Genomic DNA, 23,085 nt, shown 5'->3' on the forward strand with positions numbered 1-23,085 from the left:
GGCTTGGCATTCCAAAGGCATTTGAATTTGCAGTTCCTGATCGAAGCTTTACCCATCCTAAGCCCTTCATAAATTCTTCCTTGATTCTTTGGTTTTAGAAATGATTTTTCTTCCTCTTTTTCAATTCTCATAAGCTGTATTTGCTAAGGCATGTCCCTGCCATAACACTAACACTACAGTATATTGTAGTATAATACTTTGTATTTTTACTTTATTGCCCTTCCTGAAGTACAAGCCCTGTGAGACAGAACCCATGCCTGGCCTGGCATTAGATATAAGCAGGCGTTTGATTAATAATTTTAATTGAACAAAAATCACACAAGGTCCTACTGTATAGCACAGGGAACTATATTCAATACCCTCTGATAAATCATAAAGGAAAAGAATATGAAAAAGAATATATATGTGTGTATATATATATATATACATAACTGAATCACTTTGCTGTACAGCAGAAATTAATACATTGTAAATCAACTATACTTCAATAAAAATTTTTTTTTAATCAGGTATTTAATCATGAGAAAGTCCACATCTCACAAGGCATGCACACTTTTCTCCCTGGGCTGGGCTAAGTTTCAATCATCAATTATTCCTCCTAGGAGAAATTACTAGGGAGCCGGGGCAGGGAGATGGCAAGAAGTGGCGGGGGAAGGTAGGTCCGTTAGGGAAGGAGAGAGAGTCACACGTATAAGCCTGATGTCCAGTTTCAAATTTTGTCCTAGATTCATTTGCAGGAAAGTATTCCTTAAACTCTTGAATAGCAGATGTGTTAATAATTCTGTATCTGGTTAACACTTTATTTTGTTCTGTGTATTTTCAGAGATATGATTCCTGTAGGCTCACAAAAAAACGGTAACGTCAAGGCAGTGTTATTGCCTCCAGTTACAGAGGTGGAAGCTGAAACTGTATTTTGTATGAACCAAACGCCCTCCCTAAAAGCTCCTAACTTCTGAAAGCTGAAAGGGTATGTAGACCTGCACAGGGCAGAGCAGTAAGTGCTTGAATCCATCCCCTAATATTTAAGAGAGAGGGGGAGAGAGAGAGAGAGAGAGAGAGAGAGAGAGAGAGAGAGAGAGAGAGAGAGAGGGAGGGAGGGAGGGAGAGAGAGAGAGGGAACTGATGGCAACATGTCGGTCTGCACCATCTAAGCTCTGATCAGGGCTGTCACCACACATCCTGCAAAGAATCACAATCACTCTCTTTTCTACAGATTCTCCTTTTCAACTGTGCTATTCAATTACACATCGGCAACACAGAGAAAAAGCAAAAGAAAACAAATCCAGGTCAAATATGTACATAGTTTTAAAAGTTTGCTTAAAACCCTATTTTTTTTAAAATAAATTTATTTACTTATTTTGGGCTGTGTTGGGTCTTCGTTGCTGCGTGCGAGCTTTCTCTAGTTGCGGCGAGCGGGGGCTACTCTTCGTTGTGGTGTGCGGGCTTCTCATTGTGGTGGCTTCTCTTGTTGTGGAGCACAGGCTCTAGGCGCACGGGCTTCAGTAGTTGTGGTTCGCGGGCTCTAGCGCACAGGCTCAGTAGTTGTGGCGCACAGGCTTAGTTGCTCTGTGGCATGTTCATGTCTCCATGGCATGTGGAACACGAACCCGTGTCCCCTACATTGGCAGGTGGATTCTTAACCACTGCACCACCAGGGACGTCCCAAGCTTTTTTTTTTTTTTAAACTCTTCCCTTCTAGTGAGCAAATGAGATGGTCTGATAATGCTAAAAGCACCTTACATTGTACAGTTGTTCACCGTTCAGAAAGTACTTCCTAGAACTGCTTCCTTTTTGCCTAAAGCATCAGAATCTGAAAAGCTCATTCACAAGCAAGGCCTCATTTGCTGGAGTCTTCTCACAAGGGGGTGGGTGGACAGGGGGTAAGATTACACCACTGCACAGATTAAATAAATTGGAAACAGATACAGGGATAAAGAAATAATTCAGCAGCTGCATGTTGGACCCTCAAAAGGGTCAGAATACAAGAACTCTGAGTTTAGAGACTGGGCAGGCCCATTCCTTGAATCTAGGTTGACGTTTTTCCAGATACTCAGTTCTTCTAGTTCCAGGTGACATGATGCCTGCCCTGCAGAAACAGGCATGGTCCGAGTTTCAGAACTTCATCAGCACTCTCAGCCCTCTCTACATCAGCTCAGAGGAGCGGAAGGAAAAGGTACGTTTCCACGGACCATCCTACAGCTCTAGTTTCCGGCTGGCCCTAAATAGGATAAGAACTAAAAATAAATCAAAACGTGTCTTACACCCAAAGTTTCAGGTGTCCATGGGTAGGCTGCTGGATTCTAAAGAACGCGAGCTGAGATGACATCAACGCTCTAGAGCTAGTTGGTCTTGGTAAAACGACCTTCTTCCCTAGAATTTCCACCTTGAAAAGGGTCCCACACCCACTTTGAAAAGTCAAGACTTTATAAAAAGTGAAAGGAACTGAAGGACTTGTCAACTGCCATGAGAAGCCCTCTCCTGAGTCCTAACCGAGTTTGTAACAACAACCCTTGCTCAGAATGGAAGACACTGAGCTTGACCTTGGCCTGGCCAGGTTCATGCAAGTTTCCCATCAATGATGGCATCTTCCCTACGTGTGGGGAAGTACAGCAACCTACACTCAATAAGTCCATGCCCAGTGCAAACAACTCTGTTTTTATTTAAAGCAAGAAGATACTAATGTGTTATCTATAAAAAAAATAAAAATAAAAATACCACAGTCCCTAGTGAACAGAAAATAAGCGACCAGCATTTTGTGTGTAAGTGTAGGGGATTAAACTAAGCCTCTGCCTGAAATACCCTTCCCCAGAATTTCCCCCACTCTTCAATGCCCAGCTCAAATGCCACCTTTGGCAAGAAATCTCTGACTACTTCCAAACCACAACACTGTACACCCCTGGTTTGGCACGAGTTAAGCCCTATAGCTGCTCGGCATGTGTCATGCCCCCATTAGACTGGCTGCTACTGTTGCCACATCTTTTATATTTGTGTTCCCCAGATGAACATTTGTTAAATTAACATCTAGATTTATTCCTTGGTTTAGCTCACCAAGGATTTAAACAGCTAAATGAATCAATTACAGATGGGACTGTGCCTTCTCTACCCCAAATGGGCCATCACAGCTCACGAGCACAGTGACAAATGCCTTCAGTGATTCCTCTTAGCTCCTAACTCATATTAACATAACTACCGTTTATGGCGGGCTTTCTACATCCACTGTGCTGAGTGCGACACACACGCACGCACGCACGCTCACACAGCTTGCAGAAGACGAAACCAGTGGCTATGTAACTTCCCTGAGCCTGAGAGCACACAGTTAGGAAGAGGCAGCAGTGGGATTCTTCCTCAAAGCCACTGCTTTTATCCAGCCCATCGTACGACTCCCTTCCGAACTGTTGTTCTCAAAGCAAACGCTGATTGTGAGATTATAAAACACTGTGTCTCTCATTTCCTTTCCACTTCCTGCTGCTCTCAACTAACCCACGCTATCACTTGACAGGCATGTGAGTGTGATAAAGTAAATCTGGACAGCGCCACGAACAGGAAATGAATTTTACTGTGGCGAAATTCAAATAGCAACCATTTTGACAAGAGAAAGATAGGAAAGAAGCACTCAAGGCCTTCAGGGATGTTTTCAAAAGACAAGCGCCTCTTCGTGGACTGAGCTGATCTTTTTTTTAAACAAAGACAAGATATGAGTCTTTTGGAAGATGGCCCAAGCACAGGACTTTGTTTATCTCCCAGGACAGGGAAAATGGAAATGGTACATTGGGGCTCAGTCAGACCTTCAGGGAGGGAGGTGTTATGTCCCCTGCGGGCTGGGAGGCCATGAACGCATCACTCAGTGCACTGCATGAAAATGTCCAGCACCACTGATGCTTCTGAACAGAAAAATGCAAAGCCACTTCATACCCCTCAGTGTGATGACTTGCTTCTCTCTGAACGCCAGTCTGCCTAAGTTCATCCTTCACAGACAGTGGCACCAGGCAAACGTCATTCACTGCATCAAGTATAAACATAAACGTAGGGATCAATGAAAGGATATCATTTTCTTAATGACTGAAATTAAGCTATGGTTCATCAAACTGATGATAAAAACTCTGGAAGGATGACAGTGTTTTACATTAATTTCTTTGTTTCTGGCCAAAGGGTGCTTATAACACCCTGATATTTGTTGACTGTTTTTACTTAGGATTAGAAATAAAGACCTGACTGAGAAATCCAAAAGGCTCCCTTTTAACCCAGGTTCTTGCTCTCTTCTATGCCTCCTCCCCCCAGCATCCCATAATGAGCGCTTCTGATGCTGCCGTGATTAAAAGAGATGAAATGCTCCTTGGGATATACTTCAGGTGGTAGCATCAGGGGAAGAAACAGGAATACGAGATTCGAGTAATTCCAAAATATCCCAAAAGGGAGAAAAAGGAAGCCTGGCCATTTTATTATCTTGAAATAAGTCTTGAATTTCAATCCTGGTTGAATTTGTTGAAGGATGATTTGATAGCTATTGGCCGCACTTCAAACAGCATTCCTCGGGACCTAATTCGACCCATCAGAACTGCCCTGACAAAGCTGACATCTTGTCCACATTTAGGTTCTTTCTAAAGATGTTGCCTTTGTACCACGTAACTTTTAATCCCACAGCCTGAACTTCTCTCGAGAATTGATGAACACAGTTAGCAGAAATGGCTCTAACTAAGTGGCTTTCAAATGGACACAGTATAACTTCAAAGACAAAACTGAGCTTTGAAAACAAAACCTATAGCATCATACCCAATCGTGTTGATGAACTGGATGAACAGCCTCTACCTCAATTTAAGATTATTTTTTATGACTCATCTTCAATAAGTTTTTAAAATATTGGTTTTGCCTGGTGTTCCAGCCCCAGTGCCCTTCTTGGTAGAATTTTTTCCACATATACAGAAAGATGAGATATTTGATAAAATTCTCCCTTTAACTTGCTCCAACAACTTTTTTTATTTAAAAAAGAACTTTTTTTGAACACGCGGAACCTCTTTCCTTTTGTTTGCACTGAAACCTGGCTGATACATTACTTAGCCCATTTAGTCATGTTGAGTTAATTTGGAAAATATTTCATGAGGTTGCGCAAAGAACTCTATTACTTTTAGGGGCTGGACCACCTCAAAAGTTTGGAACTAACACAAGCATACTCCTGACTGAGCCATCTTTGTATCTTTACATCCTAGGACAGAATGGAACACGTCAGATAACTATTTCTCAGTTGAATGAACAAATAGAAACTCTACTCATCATTCAAGACCTCCAAGATCTAGCTCAAAATCCACTCCCATGAAGACTTCTTTGGTCACCAAAGACTGTGGTGATTTCTGACCTCTTGTGTAGTTTCTCACTTTATCTCTTTAGCTCTCACAGAAAGTGTTTCCTGATCAATAGCGCTGCTGAGCGAATGTAAGCTGTAAATTTGCCTCAAGTCCAGGAAATCAAAACATTTCCGAGCATATATTTGGAAGTTCCCATCGCTTCTGAGGCTCAAGGAATCTAAAAAGCCAGAAACAGGCATGAAAACCACTCTTTATAGAATTCTTACTAATTCCTGATCCAACCGCAAATGGAATGCAAAACACGGACTGGGCTCCAGGCAAAGAGCCAGGAGGGCTCTGTCCTTCGGGCTGTCTATGCTTTGATTAGCTGCTTTAATGAGTAGTCTCCAGGCGTCCCCTATTTAAGCGAAAAGCACCGTGGTGGGTACTAAGTCTGATTGATCAGTTCATTCAACACCATGATTCCTATTTATTTGTTGAGCACCTCTTTATGTCTAAATAATAAACCACGAGCCAGAGATATAAAAATGGGTAACACTGCCTCTGATCTCAAGGGGATCTCCCTATTAGGGGAGACTGATACGAAAATACTTATTAAGCAATGTAAGAAAAGAAAACAGATGAGCACATCAAGTACTACAAGCATTCAGAGAAGAAAACTCACTCAGATGAGAGTGTCAGGATTTTTTTCCACAGAGTAATTAATATTAGACTTAAGTCTTGCAAAATGAATAGGATTTTTAGCAGATGTCAACTCAGGAGACAGTATTCTGGACAATGAAAACAGCACTGGCGATACAACTGCATGCCTGGAATAACCACCGCTATTAACATCTTGGTCTGAATTTATGCATTGTGTAATTAGGTCACTCAGGAAAATGAAGGCCCTGGAAGAAAAAGCCACACAACAGAGAAATTTCAAGTAGGGAGGAGAAAGGCTAGACACCTCTGCTGTGATACTGAGCATCCTTGTAAGGGACTGTGGGTAGCTCACACTTCACACAAAGGGTGGCCAGCAGGCTGAATCCAGCCACTGGATTTGCTCCGAGAGACAACCCTTCCTAATTCCCACAAAGGCGCTGTAGCGTCTAACTGCAGCCCTGTGCTGGTTAACAAAATTTGATTGCCATACGGAAAACAGAGGACAGTGGGGACAAATACCACCAGTTTTATCACTGAGATAAGCCCAGCCCTGAGGACACAGCCTCTGCCAACCCCAGGGGAGCCTGCCTGGTCTCTTGTGGTCTATTTCCTGTAACGGTCAAGCAGGGATGTGTTGGTGTGTGGACCACAAGCTGACAGCTGCCACTGGGCCTCCTTCAATCTGAGGCATTTCTCCTGGTGAGACATCCCTTCCATCATCCTCCGTCACACCGAGTAACATCAAGGATGAAGGGTACAGGTGTCCCTTTCCTGGGACATAGTGGCTGCTGACAGGAATAAACAAAGGAAAAATTTTAAACCAGCAAAACAAAAAGAGGCAACTATACAGTATGCATTTACACCACAAAGTATCTCGGTGTTAAAAGAGAGGTAACAACACTCCTCTTCCTGTTTTGTTTAAGATCTAGCTGTAAATGGTCTGAAGGTCCTTGTTTGGAGGGCTTTTCACAATTCTCTAGTTAAAAAAAGTACTGGAGGCCCAGATTTGATTATGATGTCCAAACTCTGTATCTCCCTAATGGAGAGAAAGAGGGGAAAGCTAGAGCACATCCCCTTTCATCACAATTTAAACCAGTAAAAATTAACGATGGTCAAGTCTCTGAGAACTCAAGTATTCTTACCAAGAGCTTCTATCAGTAAAATTGATTTTTTAAACCTTTTTTTCCCTTAGGAAAATTTGAGAGCAATTGATTCCTCCTTTTGCTAATGCCTGGAGTACGCAGGAATGTATGAGGGTTCTCTTTGATACAGCTCGGAAACTTGTGGCTTCCAATATCTCCTTCCCAGCCTGAAACGTACAAACTCTCTATGCTTGTCACATGACACCCAGAGTTGCTAAAACATACTCAAGCAATACCTCTTGAGAGACTCAGGGATTTCAGAGAGCAAGATGAGGAACCAAAGTGTGAAAAACACAGTACGAATGATGGCAAGATCCAGGGATCTTTGGCAAAAGAGAAGCCAAAGGAAGAATCTTTTTTACTCAAGGTTAATCAATCACTAACATCTGTGTTCACAGACAGAACCCTCATTTATTCTGATGGTACCAAACTCTCGGGCCCCGCACACTGTATGTTTTAGAAATTAGGATTTCCAATATTTTCAAATGGGAAAACAACACATACTCCTGTAACAACAGGGGTTTATTCTACGTAGAAATAATTCTATGTCATTCTTAGGAGCAGGTAGCGCTGCACAAAGCAGAAACATCATGAAAATGAAGTGCGTTTACCCACAGCAATAAAAGAGCTTCCCAATTAGTAATTAAACCCTAGTAGATCATGAAAGTAGCCTATAGCCACCTTAGGGACACAGAACAACACTGCCGCTGAACAGCAGAAGGCGGCTGTGCGTACGCACAATAGAAGCCCCGTGCCTGCCTCCTGCTTGGGAGATAATGATTCAGTGCTTTCCCGAGCCACTAAAGGGTCTTCTTTTTCTCAGTGACTCGTCTATCAGGGCTTGTAAACTGATGGCCAACCAATGAAACCTCACCTTTTGGAGGATTCTGCTCAGTCCTCGCTGTATTTCAGAATCACTTGATTCTGAGCATCTCTCAGCAGGCTCCACGCTCTCTGGCTTGCCTGAGTCACTGTTGCCCCTCATCGCCTCACACGTCAACCTTCCCTGCCTGCTCCTATTTATGTATGAGTCTGGCCTCTCACCCCATTAATGGTATTGCCTGAACAAATAAACGAGCACTGCATTTGATTACTGGCTGCCCTAAGGCTTGAATTATGCTCACAGCCCTTTATAGTTCACAGATGTTCAAGTTTCCATTATTTAAGACATGGAAAGCATCGTCCATGCCAATTCCCTGAATCTCTCCACACTACAGACTAAATTCTTTTCCAAGGTGGACAAAACAAATAGTAGTGGCTCATTCATGGTTCTCTGACCTCAAAGCAAATACAACTGCCAATGAGTTTCAACGAATGGTGTGAAAGGGAACCTTGCGATTAATTAACCAACCAATTTCGTGCTCTGTGGAGGTCTTACTCTGTCTACTAGGATATTACTCATCGGTGCTTACAGCCGACCCCACCACCTTTGTTCCTTGTGTCATTCTCTTTCCCTTTTTTCTCCTGGAATCTTTGTATTTATGATCTCTTCCTTTACACTCTTGCTACACCCAGAACTTTCCCAACTGAAGAAGCTTTATCAGGGCCAGCCGCATGGCAGGTGAGCTGTGCGATTTGCCCAGCGCTTCCCGCTCAGAAGGGCCCCGGGCTTAGTTTAACGCTCTACTGTTGCCACCTTGACATTCTTCATCCTTTTGGCACAAGGGACTGTACATTTTGATTTTGTACCGGCCTGCAAGTTACGTAACAAGTCTTGAACATCATTTCACCTGCCACCCAACTCATAAAGGCCCTCCACGTCCTGGATCATATTTGCCTGCTGACAACTCTTTATTGCCTTTGTTGTGGCCGTCAAAGTTTGGCCCACAAAGCTCTTCTCACAGTCAGCAGGCTCACACTGATTTCCGTTTTATGGGCCCACTTACATTCTCCCATGAAGAATACAAATACAATAACATTTGTATTAAAATTAGGCATCACTTCTTACTCTTACAAAAGCAATGCCCCTCCTCCTGGCTACATCACTGTGACAGTTTTGGGGTATGGAAAATGGAGAGTGGGTGGCGTGTGACAGGTTTGGTCTGATGACTGTCGTCTAAGAGCCACTGATGCAGGCCCCAAACCACATGTACCTGTGTTATCAGGAACGACCCCAGGTTCCTACAGTCCCAGGAAAACAGGAAGAACTCAAGTACTAGCCTGGGTCTGTGCTTCTTAAACGGGGAAAGAGAAACCCAAGGGCAGCCAGCAGTGTGCTGGGTTCACAAAGCCACAAAGGAAACATCTAGAAAGTCTCTGTCTCTCACTGTAATTAATCTGAAATGTTATTTTTAATATGGGAATGTTTTAGAGCTTAATGTAAAATCCCTATTCATTTTTGTAAATATAAGACTTCAGAGATATTTCCTGCTGAGTTACCTTGAACTTATGCCCAAGTGCCTGGGGTTCCTCCTTCATTCTCCTCTGCGGCTAAGGACACTTGGGTAAAAAAAATTGAGATGTTCTGTTCTGCTTATGTCCAAAACCACAGTATGACAAGGTCTCACAGGATGATAGTCCCGTGCTTTGTATTTGGAAGAAAGCAAATATCTGGTGGAAATAGATGTTCCCGAAATCCTATAAAATGGCAGAACTTCAAAGGTTGAGGCTGAGCTGCTCTCATTTTGGCAAAGCCCTAAGGAGAGGTTCCAAGTCAGCAGAGAAGAGTAGAATTCAGGGTGGATGCTGTTCCCTACTCAGACAGTCACTAAGGTGAAACTGGTCACGTGGGCAACAGGACCAGCTGACCACCCTCACAAGTCTACATTTCCACAGATACTGTCTGAAAACATGACATCTGGTTCTCCCTCATCACTAACCACCTGGCAGTCCTGTAGTTCTTACCAAGGAAGCAGAATGACATGAAGTAAAAACACTGGTGTAAGGTGAAAAGGTGATGGAAGAGGAGGCTGGAAATCCCAGAGAAACTTCACTTGGGCTAACTCAAAGAGGAAGATTAACACAGAAATCAGGTTAAGACTCACTCATGTTTCTCTCTTTTCATGTACTGGATCTCTGCATTTTAAGGCACAGAAAGTCCCTATCGTTTCCCCACTGGACTACCAGAGACCTTCATAAACTAGAGTCACTGTCAGAATTTTCTTTTCTTCCTTCTTTCTTTTTCAAGAAGAGTCTAAGCAAGAATGCTCACTGCAGGGAGTTCCCTGGTGGTCTAGCGGTTGAGATTCGGCTCTTTCACTGCCGTGGCCCGGGTTCAATCCCTGGTCAGGGAACTGAGATCCCACAAGCTGCATAGCCAAAAAAAAAAAAGTGTTCACTGCACATGATAGTTACTGACGGCTGTGTGAATGCCAACTTGACCCTGGGACCTACACTGTGTCTGGCACAAAGAAATGATCAGTAAGTATGGAAATTTTCAAGAGGCCAAGATTCCTGTTTTCTGGTGACTTGTCTCACAGACAAGTGAGACAAGTCATTTCTGCATCACAGAGAAGGCTCAAAAAAGAATTATGGCAGGAACGCTGCCAAGAGAGTTGCTCTTTTGTTTGTCACTTATCACGGACCAGGATGAAATACAGCTGACAAAGACCCATCCAATGAGAAAAGAGGCCACTATCATGGGTCAGAAACCACACTGAGCTGGAAGCCAAGGACTCTTGGTTCTAGTTCTGATGCTTTACTAATTAGCAAGTTTCTTCTCGTGGTCCCAGTAACCTCAGCTTGAAATAATGAAGTTGAACTATACGATTTCTAAATTCCTTCCAAGTCCTCGGATCCTATCATAAGCAGCATTATTTTTCCATTCCAAAACAAAACCTGATAGAAGACTATCCATTGGCAAAGAGCAAGTCTCGGTAGGTTTAATACACTCTGTTGAGAGACAGCTCCCTTTCCTGTTAATGGTGTGGCGGGGTGGTGGCAGGGGGAGCCATTCAAACAATGAAGTAATTCAGGAAACGTTTGCCAGAGCAAGATGAGCTAGATTCTTTGGTGGGTGGGCAGCCGTGAAATGAAACAGAAACACTGTAAGTGCTTCATTATTCTCCAAAAAAGGAAGAAAACTATTCTCTCTTTTTAAGGCCTTGACCCAGGAGAAGGCAATATATCATTGATGTGGATAAATCACCAACAATTAAAAGCCATTGTTTTCTAAAAAGGAAAAAAAAGGCTATCTCCAACCAAAAAATACATTCTGAGAAAGTAGTTTTCTTGTTACCAGGATAAAAAAATCTCATTCTTACTAAATCTTTCTAGTACACATATGTACAAATCTCTTTGAAGTCAAGCAACATTTCTCCCTATAGACGCATTATGCTGGTTGTTATTTTTGGAACAACTAGTTAATAAATAGTCTCCTGTGATGATGCAAAATCAGAATATCAACCTCTTGAATTCTTTTTTCATTAATATGCATAGCCCCCTTCTTTTCAGGAGGTAGATGGCCATTATCATTAAAACAAGTATAATGAATATCAAAAATGAGATCTCTGTTTTCAGATGCTGTGTCTCCTGCATATTAGCATACCCACTGTGTCTTAGTGAAGCTCAAAAGAGAATTGCTGCATAAATGCTGCCATCAAATGGGCTATAAAGGGCTTAATTAGTTAGAGTTCATGGAGGAGTCATTTTCCGAGTAGATGTTGAGACAGGAAAAATGCTGTATGGCTCAAAAGCTTCAACTTCCCTAAGCCTTCTGTTTTGGATTAAATGTCTGTGTGTCCCTAAAATTCATATGTTGAATCTCTAACCCCCAATGTGACAGTTACTGGAGGTGGGGCATTTGACAGGTAATTAGGTTTAGACAAGGCCATGAGTGTGAAGCCCCCATGATGGGATTAGTGTCCTTCTAAGAAGAGATACCAGAACGTCCTCTCTCTGCTATGTGAGGATATAGCAAGAAGGCAGCCATCTGCAAGCCAGGAAGAGGGTTCTCACCAGAACTCAACCATGCTGGCACCATGATCTTGGACTTCCCAGCCTCCAGAAGTCTGAGAAATAAATGTCCATTATTTCAGCCACCCAGCCTATGGTGTTTTGTTATAGCAGCTCAAGCTAAAACAATTTCCTTTCCTTATCTGGAAAACAATGGATTTGCATGGAATTATTTGAGATTCTTTCAAGGTCAAAAGTCTACGATAATAAAAGAAAGGAAAGGTTACCACAGAAGTAGAATAAGAGAATTTCAAATTAATCACTGGCTCATACAGACAGAGGTATCAAGTGACATGCTGGGAAGGCGCTAGTAAGAAATCAGAATAATAAGTGATTACTGATGAATCCTACAAACAGAAACCACTATAAATCAATGAGCAGGGAGAGTGGCTTGACAGAAGCACTGTCTGAGGCAGATGATTCAAGTAAGTATGTATGGGAGTTGATATAGCATAGTGAAGGTTCTTGAGGAGGGCATACTGGGCCAAACTCGTTCAGACTATCTTAATGCAGATTAACATCATCTGAGCCTCACACACCTGAACCTGGTATAAAGAATGGCTGGGAAAACCAGAAGGTTTCCCAGGGAGACCAACTCCAAAGACCCTCATGAAATTTTCTGTTTAACGTCTCTTCAATGCCTGCTTCCTGTTCTATATTCAGTTCTTAGGGCTGCCATAACAAAATACCACACTGGGTGGCTTAAACAACTGGGTGAAATTTACTTCTCATGGTTCTGGAGGCTGGGAGGTCCTGGTCAATTTGGTTCCCAGCAAGAGCTCTCTTTCTACCTTGTAGATGGCTGCCTTCTCACTGTATCCTCACATGGGGGACAGAGAGACAGACAGACAGACGGAGAACAAGCTCTCTAGTGTCTCTTTATAAGGGCACTAATCTCACTAGACCAGGGCCCCATTCTCATGACCTCATCTACCTCTATTTAACCTCCCAAAGGCTCATCTCCTAATGCCATCCCACTGGGGATTATGGCTTCAACATATGAATTGGGTGTGGCAGGGGAGGGGGCACACAGCCATGCAGTCTATAACATGCTTCTCAACACTCACAAACTTAAAGCTAAAAAGGCCATTTATTCATTAGTGCCAATAGTTATATGAGTTTGATCAAGAGCAGGCAACCAAATAAACTACTTGTGATACATAATTCTGTTATAATATTATAGACCAGAGCAAAGAAAAACAATAATCATCTATTGGAAATATTTGTGAGATGTAAGAAGACTGGACTCTTGCTTGTAATGGGACAGAGACGATTAACATCTGAATGCCACCCATTCTCCCCCTCTCACTTGTGTTAAAAAGGATTCTGGTTTCACTCCCTAAGCATTTTCTCCTCCCCCATCCTTCAAGGATGATTTTGCCCTTGTCAAACTGGAGACTTAATAATGCAGAATTAGGAGGAAAGGAGGAACAGAAGAATAAGAAGTAAGTGGATAAAGACACACTCAGAACGAACCGCATGGCTCAGGGCTTAGATCCAGTTACATTTGTTTTACTCTGCCTTATTCTCAAGTGGTTGTTTTTTGTTTGTTTCTTTGTTTTATCCTCAAGTGGTTTTAAGGCAGCTAGAAGACTGGGACTACAGTGGTGGCTGTCAAGAACTAAGAAGGGTATGGGATTTTACCCTACTTGCAAGTTAGCAAGTTAGCCTGCCACAGTTTTCACAGATGCTGGGAGAAGGCATGAAACTCCAGGGTCAGAGACAAAGGACTCTATTACAAAAAGCATTGAAAGAAGCATAAGCACCCGAATATTTGTATCAGTTCTTCTGCCCCGACATCCCAAGGGAGCTATGTGGACGGGCAGTTCTTCTGCCCCAACATCCCAAGGGAGCTATGTGGACGGGCCAGATGGATGCCTGAAAGCTCTGTGGTTTCATTACAGGAGAGGAGCTCTGAGCTTAGGAAACCTGAATCTTTTGAGTGGGCAGTAAGCAGGCCTGCCCTTTACTCTGGAGAAAGACACTATCTTTCAAGACCGTTATACCAACATCCTTGAAAAGAAAGTCCAAGGAAAGGACAGTTAGTGCCTTGCTTCCAAGACATTCAGAAACAGGAGAGGTCCGTGAGAAATTACCTCCCAAGAATGGCCATGGAGGTGGAAAACAGATTTCGGACAATGAATCTCCCTTGGCTTTAATGGTCCTCCTTTGTACTGCCCCCTTTCCAGCCCCTCTCTTGCACACACACGTGATCTCCAGAGAAAAAGAAGGAAGCAAAGACAAGGCAATGAAAATTATAACTCATTTTTCTGCAACTGGTGGATTTTAGTAACTTGTCCTTCTTGATGTACCCAACACAGCCTGCTGAAGTTAAAAATGGAAAAGACTATTTTGAGTAATCCAAACAGCATTTATCCTTTAGATTTCTACATTGAGCTGCCATTGTGGACACAAATCTAATCAGAATGCTCTCATAATCTGGAAGCTTCTAAACTTCACGTGCCCCCAAAATGCAAAATACAAAGACCTATGATCAAGGCTACAACTTAAGAAACATCAACATAAGAAAAAGCTAGAGAGGAAACAACAGGTAATATTCTCACTGATAATAATATCAACAAGAGTTATTATTTAATGGACATAATAAACCAGAAGCTATGCTAAATACATATATATTTTTTAATTTTACAAATAAGAAAGTAAATAGAGTCCTAAAACTTCAAGTTACTTATTAAGGGTCACATAGACAGTAAGTGACAATTGGAATATAGACACCAAAAACTGAGTTCTTCCACAGTCTACCAATTTGCCTCTGACAGGAAAGAAAAAGTAAGATCATACTCATTCAAAGAACCAAAATCAAAATCTTCACCAAAAGACCATAACTAGCAGGTAGTCAAAGTGAGACAACCATGGAAAAGGTTTTCCCCCAAGATCCTGTTCCAGACATCATTCCTACTAACCTGGGAGGGTAGGTAGCTCCAAACACTATCCCTATCTCCCAAATATCTCCACAAGGATTCTCATGTTCTTTGAGTCGGAAACCAGGAAAAATGGGAAACAAATAAATAAAACTAAAAAGCAAATACCAAAATCTAAAATGCAAACAAATACGAAGACACGGGGCAAAAGAAAGGAAGACAAAGACTCGCTCATTCATAAGCTAAACTTGTAGAATCTGAAATGGCTTCAGGAAAATTCTACCATAATCTGGTATGCGCTGATGATTTGCCACTAAATTGTTCCCAATACTTTATCTCCTTTTCCGGTTGCCAAAGCAGCATCGTTAATAGTTTAATCCTTTTGTAAAACACATTGAAGATGAGAGGAATATATTCACTAGGATAAGCAGCTGTTTCTCCCACAGTGTGCGGAAAGAAACAGCAGCTAGTGGAGTGGTTAGTCAGTGAGAGTAGCAGAGAGGTTACTGCTGTACTTCCCGCTTGGAAATAGAGGGTATTAGTCACAGTAGGCTAGGCTCTGTTGCAGTAACAACAGCAACCAAAAAATCCCATAATCTCAGTGACTTGACACAATGACATTTAGTTTTTACTCATGCATACGAAGTCTAACGCAGGTGCTCGTCGTTGAGCAGCTTTCCTCTAAGTGGTAACTCAGGTCACAAGGCACTGTTTATCTTGTAGCCATACACTCTGCAACTAATGGCTTCAAAGATGACTATAGGAAATAAAGAGGATTGTGAATGGGAGGTCTTTTTATGCGCCAGATTTACTACTGCCGAATAGGTGATACTCGCCTAAGCAGAAAAAGAGAGAAAACTGTAAATAAACCTCCCTTAAGATGGATTTCCCTCTAATGACTTTAAAAAAAGTATCTCCTAATGTCCCAATTAATACACGGAAATAGTGCACATCACATCCACCCACATTGCAATGACCAAAATTAGACATATGTCCCATCCATCTCAGTGTCACTGTCACACAGGGGTCGCCCAAACTACTCTGGGTCCTCAGTTCTTGGGACATCTGGGTCAGAGCCCCACGTCTTTGTTTTTTCAGTGAATTTCCTCAAAAAGTCCTGGGGCCCCAGGCAGCTCAGTTTTGACATTGTGTCACATTCACATAAACACAGTGAGGCAACTAATACCTGTTTTATTTTCCAATTCTTTCTGAACCTTTATAAAGTGCCAAAGGGGAGGTATATTGTTAATTTTCAAAATGTTCTCTCATCACTGTTCCTCTGAATATCTTCCACACAGAAAATGTTCTCTGAAATCCTCCTAAACTGAAACCTCCCTCCCAAAAAGCGCCCTGCCATACAGCGCATGGTTTTTCTCTGTCTTTCCTCTTCCCCACTTCAGTTCTGTATTATACATCAACTTGGTCTGCCTTGCTTCTTTAGCATTTTCTCGGGAGAGCTAGATGCTAGATGCTCCCAGGGAGAGCTACTGGCTGACCTAGTAAAAAAGTCTTGTCCTCAAAGAAAGAGCCAGCGGTGGTAGATTGCAAATACTCCCACAATCATAATTTACTGTAAATGCCAAAAGCATTTAAAGCAGCGGAAGCCAGCTTGCCTCCTAAATGGTCATAAACTTGGAAAGACCGGAGCAGGGGTGGGGGTGGGGGTGAAAAGTCTAATTTAACCAAAAATCCACTTAACATTTGTCAGTCTTACTCTTCTCTGTACCCACAGTTCTTGGCACAGAGAAAGTTCTCTACTGCCTGTGGAATTAAGGCAAATGGATTTGTGGCTGAAACAAATGTGCCTGGAGCACCATCATCGAACCTCGACCCAGTAACAAATGTGATGGCCGCTTGAGTCCATCAGTCTCCAAATTAGCCATTAACTTCTAGAGAACTCTCCCAGCACTTCTCAGAAATTATCCCAAGTTAATTGGGATGTCTGGAGAGAATGGCTTTTAAGCCATTAAAGGGAAATCAATCTTAAGAAACACTTATTTATGGTCTAGAATATGGCAAGTGCCTTCTCTCTTTGTCTCCTTATTTAAGTACCTCCGACATGGCAAGGTCCTGATCAGTTCTCTTACCTCCAGGAAAACTTTCCCAAGCCCAGCCCTCAGGAAACAGCACTTTTGGCCCTTCCCTCACCAAGCCCTCAGCGTGTGCTTCATCCAGCTGTAGACCTTCATCCAGGTCTCTAAGGAGACGGGACCCTCCTTCAGAACAGGATGACCAAGAAGGAGCTGAGTCCACACTCTCCCTCAACCCAAGTCCCTTCACCAACCTGTTTATCATCATGCACAGTCTGTACTCAGAACATCCCCGAACTCAGTGTTGGTGGTGGAAAATGATGTAAAATTATATATTATTATATATAAATTATACATAAAAATTATTGCACATTATACATACCATTTTTTATATATGTGTGTACATATATATTTAGTTAAATTATGAGTGAAGAATTTTATCATATCTAAGGCTTCATTTTGCATGCAAGCCCTCAAAGTACAACAGAATCATCAGTTTTGCTTTTGTTTTCATACTTTATCAGAGACAGCTCAAAGTATAAAAGATAACGTGGAGTCAAAAGGAAAGAACAAGATCTTCTCTTGTTTCAATGTAGTAACTCAGATATTTTTTATCCTGGTCTTGGAACCAAGATAAGTTTGGTTTATGGTACAAATGTGAAATAAACGATTAAAGGGTCTGTCTGAAATCTCATAGTTCTTGGCCACAGAGTAAGACAAGACAGAGAGTGCCCACTGTAGTATTCATGCTGGGATGTAAGCAAAGCATGTCAGGCCTTGTCAACCCAGACAATGGTTACTGTAAAACGTGTTGTGCAGTGTTCATGGAATAGTAAGGTAGAATGGAAACATAATTCATGCAAGAGATCAAGGACATCAGCACCCTGAATTATTTGCAAGAGACTGGTCCATGAAGGTGACTCTTCCTAACTTCACATGGCTTGGTCATGGCCTACCCAGGGGTAGAACCATGCGTTATACTCAAAATATTTAACAATGCTTATGGCGTGGCGTGGGTGCTGACCAATCAGAACAGATGCTGGTCCACTCTAGTGGCTGGAATGGAGCCAAGGAAGCTAATCGCTGTGTGAGGCATTACTTATTAGTTGCTAAGTACAGGGAGATGTGGAATATTCCAGAGGTGAGGCCCTGATGGCTAGGGTGACAACATCAGGAGGACTGAGCGGGCTTCCCTGGTGGCGCAATGGTTGAGAGTCCGCCTGCCGATCATGGGGACACGGGTTCGTGCCCCGGTCCGGGAGGATCCCACGTGCCGCGGAGCGGCTGGGCCCGTGAGCCATGGCCGCTGAGCCTGCGCATCCGGAGCCTGTGCTCCGCAACGGGAGAGGCCACAACAGTGAGAGGCCCGCATACCACCAAAAAAAAAAAAAAAAAAAAAAAAAAAAAAAAAAAAAAAAAAAAAAGAGGACTGAGCACTCAGGCTAATGGCTATTTACCAGTTGGTACAAGAATATTTCAATATTTAACACCTTGTACAGGCAAGCATGCTCAGCATCTGATTATTATTGCTGGTTACAGCTCTTGCCCAAGCACAGAACCAAGACCTGCAGCAATAAAAGGAAAATACTTCTTTATCTAAGTCACGATCCCCGGCCCTGTTACGCATATCACTATCCAGAGCTAAGCATCATCAAGGCCTCATCCTTATCCTGGGGAAAAAATTAGAGTCAGTGCCCAGATGAAGCAGTAACTCTACTTCCAGCTCCCTGTGTCAGAGCAAAATCCTCTCTCCAGATATCTAAGATGAAGAGGATCTCTCTAGCCTCAATTTTAATCCTGACGTCTACATTCATATGTAGACATCACTCTGAAAATGTCTACAACCAAAACTATTGATTCTCTGTCCCCCTCCCTGCTGCCAAACCCATCTTCCCCTTACTTACTCTCAGCCACCTCAGTAAATGGCATCGCCACTGGCTGGGTCGGTCAAGCCAAAAGCCCAGGGATCATCTGATTCTGCCCTTGGATACCTCTGGGCCATTGATTAACACTTCCAATCAACTCTACCTTCAACACACATACGAAATCTAACCAATTCAGTCAACCTCCATCATTCCTATGCCAGGCAAGTCACCATGACAGATCACCTCAACAATTCCATAGATTCCTGATTGGTCCTCCTGCTTCTACTCTTACCAGATACAGTCTACTCTTTGTCCGGAAGTCCAAGTGTTCTTTTTAAAAAGACAATCAAATCACCTCTCTCTCTGCTAATCACTGCTCTCCCTTGGCCTCTCACAGCACTTAAGTTGAAATCCAAAATGCTGCTTCCCAACCATGCTTCCTGTCATCCTCTCTCTCACTCAACTCAATGCCTTCAGCTCTTCCTCAAACCCGCTGAGCCCATTTCCACCTCAGGCTGTCTCCCCCGCCTAGAACACTCTGTCACTCCCTGGTCCCTGTTCTCTGGGTCTTCACGCAGATTGTCCCATCTCTCAACCCAATCTCCCCTCAACAGTCACCTCCTCAGAGAAGTCTTCCTTTCAAAACTAGACCCACTGATCCCCCAGGTCTCCCCTCTCTAACCCCTTATTCTGCTTTATTTTTCTTCATGGTACTTGCCTAACTTAAAATCGTCCCACGTATCTATTTATTGTCTCACTACAGTGTAAGCACCAAGAGAGCAGAGGCTTCAAATTGTTCTCTTCTCAGTCCCAGAGGCCTGGAACAGGACCTGGATGACAGCAAGCTTCCAGACATTTGCGGCGAAAATATCAATAATTGACTTTTATTATTTTTTTTACCCACTAAAGCACAGTTACTTTTTGAAAATCCTTCTTTGGTATGTACACGCTATCTTGACATTATACTGCCTTTGTGAGTCTTAAGAATTCAACGGTGAAAAAAATTCTCTATCTTAGAATGCATTCTCCATGCTACTTAAGCAGGGAAGAAACAAGTCATCTCGCGGTAAGCAGCTTAAGTGGTACAGGTGTTTCTCATCATAGATTCCTAGAATTTCAGAGCTGAGGTTTTAGTGATCATCCATCACCATGGTCTCATTTTACAGGAGCTCCCAAGGGTTCAGAGCTGTGCTGTCCCATATTATCCACATATTAACCGTTTAATGACCCCATAGGGTAGCCACTAGCCATATGGGGTCATTGAACCCAATGTGTGGATAATCTGAATTGAGATGTGCTGTAAGTGTAAAATATACACCAGGTTTCAAAGATTTAATATGAAAAAAAAGAATATATCTTATTGATACATTTTATCGGCTACATGTTGAATGACTATATTTTGGCGTATTAGATTAAATGACAAAAAAACATATATATAATACATATATATTAGTAAAATTAATTTTGCCTGTTTCTTTTTACTTTTAAAAAAATGTGACTACTTGAAAATTGTAAGTTATTGATACATGTGTGGCTCACATTTGCAATTCACATTCTATTCCATTACAGACCACTGGCGAGATTAGATGACTTGCCCAAAGCAAGTTGCACTTGCTTTGCAAAGCAAGTACATTACTGCACTGTAATGGAAGACCCAGAATCGCGTGCCAGACCTCTGCCTCCACTTGGACTTCCTTCCACTGGCTAATCCAACCATGGGTGTCCTACAGTGATTCTTCAGGTGATTCTTCAGGGTGATTCAGGAGAAGAGAAGAGCCATAAGAAAAGTAAGGAGCCCCTGGAATCAAACTGCCTGGTCAATCAAATCCCAGCTTCACATCTAGTAGTGAGTGACTTTGGGAAACTCATTTAATCATTCTTTACCCTCAGTTTCCTCATCAGTAAAGTGGAAAAAGTATACTGCATGCTTCAATGAAATGAATTCATAGATATAAAACCCTTATAATCATTTTTGACATATAAACAGTGTTATGTAAGTTTACTGCCATTATTATTATTAAATGTTCATATGCTTTATAGTAAATTGAAGGCTAGAAAGTTTTTGGCTAATGACAAATAGTGTTAGTTCAGGAGTCATTTTAATTACTTATTTGTTTGTTTATTTATTTTGTACACTACATCCCCATGACTTATTTATCTTATGCCTGGAAGCTTATACCTTTGGACCCATTTCACCTACCCACCCCCCAGGAGTCATTTTTACATCAACAGATATTTCTACAATCAGAAGTTCCAGTTAGATTACCAATTCAATACATTTCTGTCCCTGACAAACCTGTTCTGATATCCTGAGATTAACGCATATGTAAAGTCTCATGTTACTTGAAAATACAAACACAGAGAACAAAGGAATATGAAGAATTCTATTTCTGTCACTTGTCACCCAGGCAAACAGCAACCAGCTACTATTTCCTCAGTTATGCTGGAGGCAGGCCACACACACACACACACACACACAGTTTCTGCCCCGAGTGATCAAGGTAACACTTCCACTATGGCTGAAGAGTTACCACAGGAACTCAGAGCTGCTGAATCCAGCCTCTTCATTTTACCATTGAGGAGCCTCTAGGCCTTTATGACTTGCCCAGGATCACACTGCAAAATAGAAGCCATTCTGGGACCTACACCAAAGATTTCTGGCAATTCATCCACAAGCATTTAGACAACAACCAGCTTTTTCAGGTAGTCGAAAGGTGGAAAGTATTAAAGGGAAAAGCAATTCATTAAACAGGTGATTATCAGATGAAATAAGGAACTGTTTACAATTCTGGAAAAAATACAAATCAGAAATAATATTTCTAATTATTGCCCTACCAGATGTCATAATATAAATTAAGGTATTCTTTGAGTTTTGTGAATCATAATAATTAAAAACAAAACCCTTTCTGTTTTGACCAATATGATTCTCCTTAAAGAGCAAGGTGACTTTAAACAGAAATTTTAGATGCTCAAAATGAACACTTTAGACAAATGAATATACTTTTGTTGGATAATAAATTTTGCCATTTTCTGGTTTGCACCAAGATATAATTACATTGCAGATAGAATTGGTTTAATTCTCCTAAGGGCAAATTCAAATTGCCTTGTAAACGCAAATTCTCTGGTGGTAGTTGTGGTGGTGGTGGTATGTGTGTATTTGTGTGTGTGTGTGTGTATGTGTACACACAAATTGGCTTCACTGGGGCCATGCCTAATTGATAGTCACTACCTTTAGTGTCCAATCCTATTCCGATGAGCTTATGTCAAATAAACCAAAGCCTCCTCCACATTTCTTCCACCAGTCTATCCTCAAACACAGACACAAATTAACTGAGGCAAGGCAGAAAGACTTCCTCATTACCCTAAATGAACGGTAATTTGAAAATGGTCAGGGAAAGTTCCAGCAGGTTCCTCACCCATCAGCTACCTGTAGTCAGTCTGCAATTCCACAGTGACAAATACAAAGGCAGAGAGAAGATATTAAAGGGGGTGATTCAGTCAACTTTTAGACCAAGAAGAAGCATTTAAACCCAAACACTTGCTTTGAAGGCTTACAGTTGGTAGAGGTTTGGGTAGGCTTATGGTTTGTGACAAGGGCTTTATATTTCAAGAACAGGATGAAATAGGGTGAATTAACTCATTCTTAAATAGCTTAGTGTTTCTATTGAAAGGAAAGAAACGTATAAACAATATTAGACTGATATGTTCAAACACAGAATATCAAAAGCAGAATATAGACAAGCTTTAAGAAACAACCTGATAGCTCTCATCTCTTGAATCTGAGATCTAAGTTTTTCTTCTTTAAAGTTCAGTGACAGTAGGGACTTCCCTGGTGGCTGATTTTTAGGCTGAGACTGTACATCTTCTTGGTTGGGTTGAACTTTGCAAGCCACAAAAGGTGAAGGAATAAGAAACAAATCAAGGGCTTCCCTGGTGGCACAGTGGTTAAGAATCTGCCTGCCAATGCAGGGGACGCAGGTTCGGGCCCTGGTCCGGGAGGATTCCACGTGTGGCAGAGCGGCTAAGCCCGTGCGCCGCAACCGCTGAGCTACTGAGCCTGTGCTCTAGAGCCCGCATGCCACAACTACTGAAGCCCGCATGCCTGGAGCCCGTGCTCCCCAACAAGGGAGGCCACCACGACGAGAGGCCTGCGCACCGCAACAAAGAGTAGCCCCTGCTCACCGCAACCGGAGAAAAGCCCGCGAACAGCAGCGAAGACCCAAGGCAGCCAAAACTAAAATAAATTAAATAAATTTAAAAAGAGGAAAAAAAAGGAACGAATCAAATATACAGTAATAATGCTCAAGTTAAATTTAAGAATAGGTATGATA

The 23,085-nt window shown here is 42.2% G+C and overlaps 1 protein-coding gene across 3 annotated transcripts in view; it reads right to left on the reverse strand.

Annotated features, from left to right (window-relative positions):
* Positions 1-23,085, reverse strand: part of GNA14 (G protein subunit alpha 14) — a 202,532-nt gene that overhangs the window by 159,590 nt on the left and 19,857 nt on the right. Inside the window, exon 1 of one of the 3 annotated variants that reach the window (XM_079927169.1) lies at positions 16,947-17,294. The exons of the other annotated variants lie outside the window; for them this stretch is intronic. Within the exon in view, the coding sequence (XP_079783295.1) occupies positions 16,947-17,157 (211 nt within the window). The 5' untranslated portion in view covers positions 17,158-17,294. Of the gene's footprint in view, positions 1-16,946; positions 17,295-23,085 lie in introns of those variants that run through there. 3 annotated transcript variants of the gene reach the window in all.

The sequence above is a fragment of the Stenella coeruleoalba genome, assembly GCF_951394435.1.
Source record: "Stenella coeruleoalba genome assembly, chromosome: 7".
Taxonomy (NCBI): Eukaryota; Metazoa; Chordata; class Mammalia; order Artiodactyla; family Delphinidae; genus Stenella; species Stenella coeruleoalba.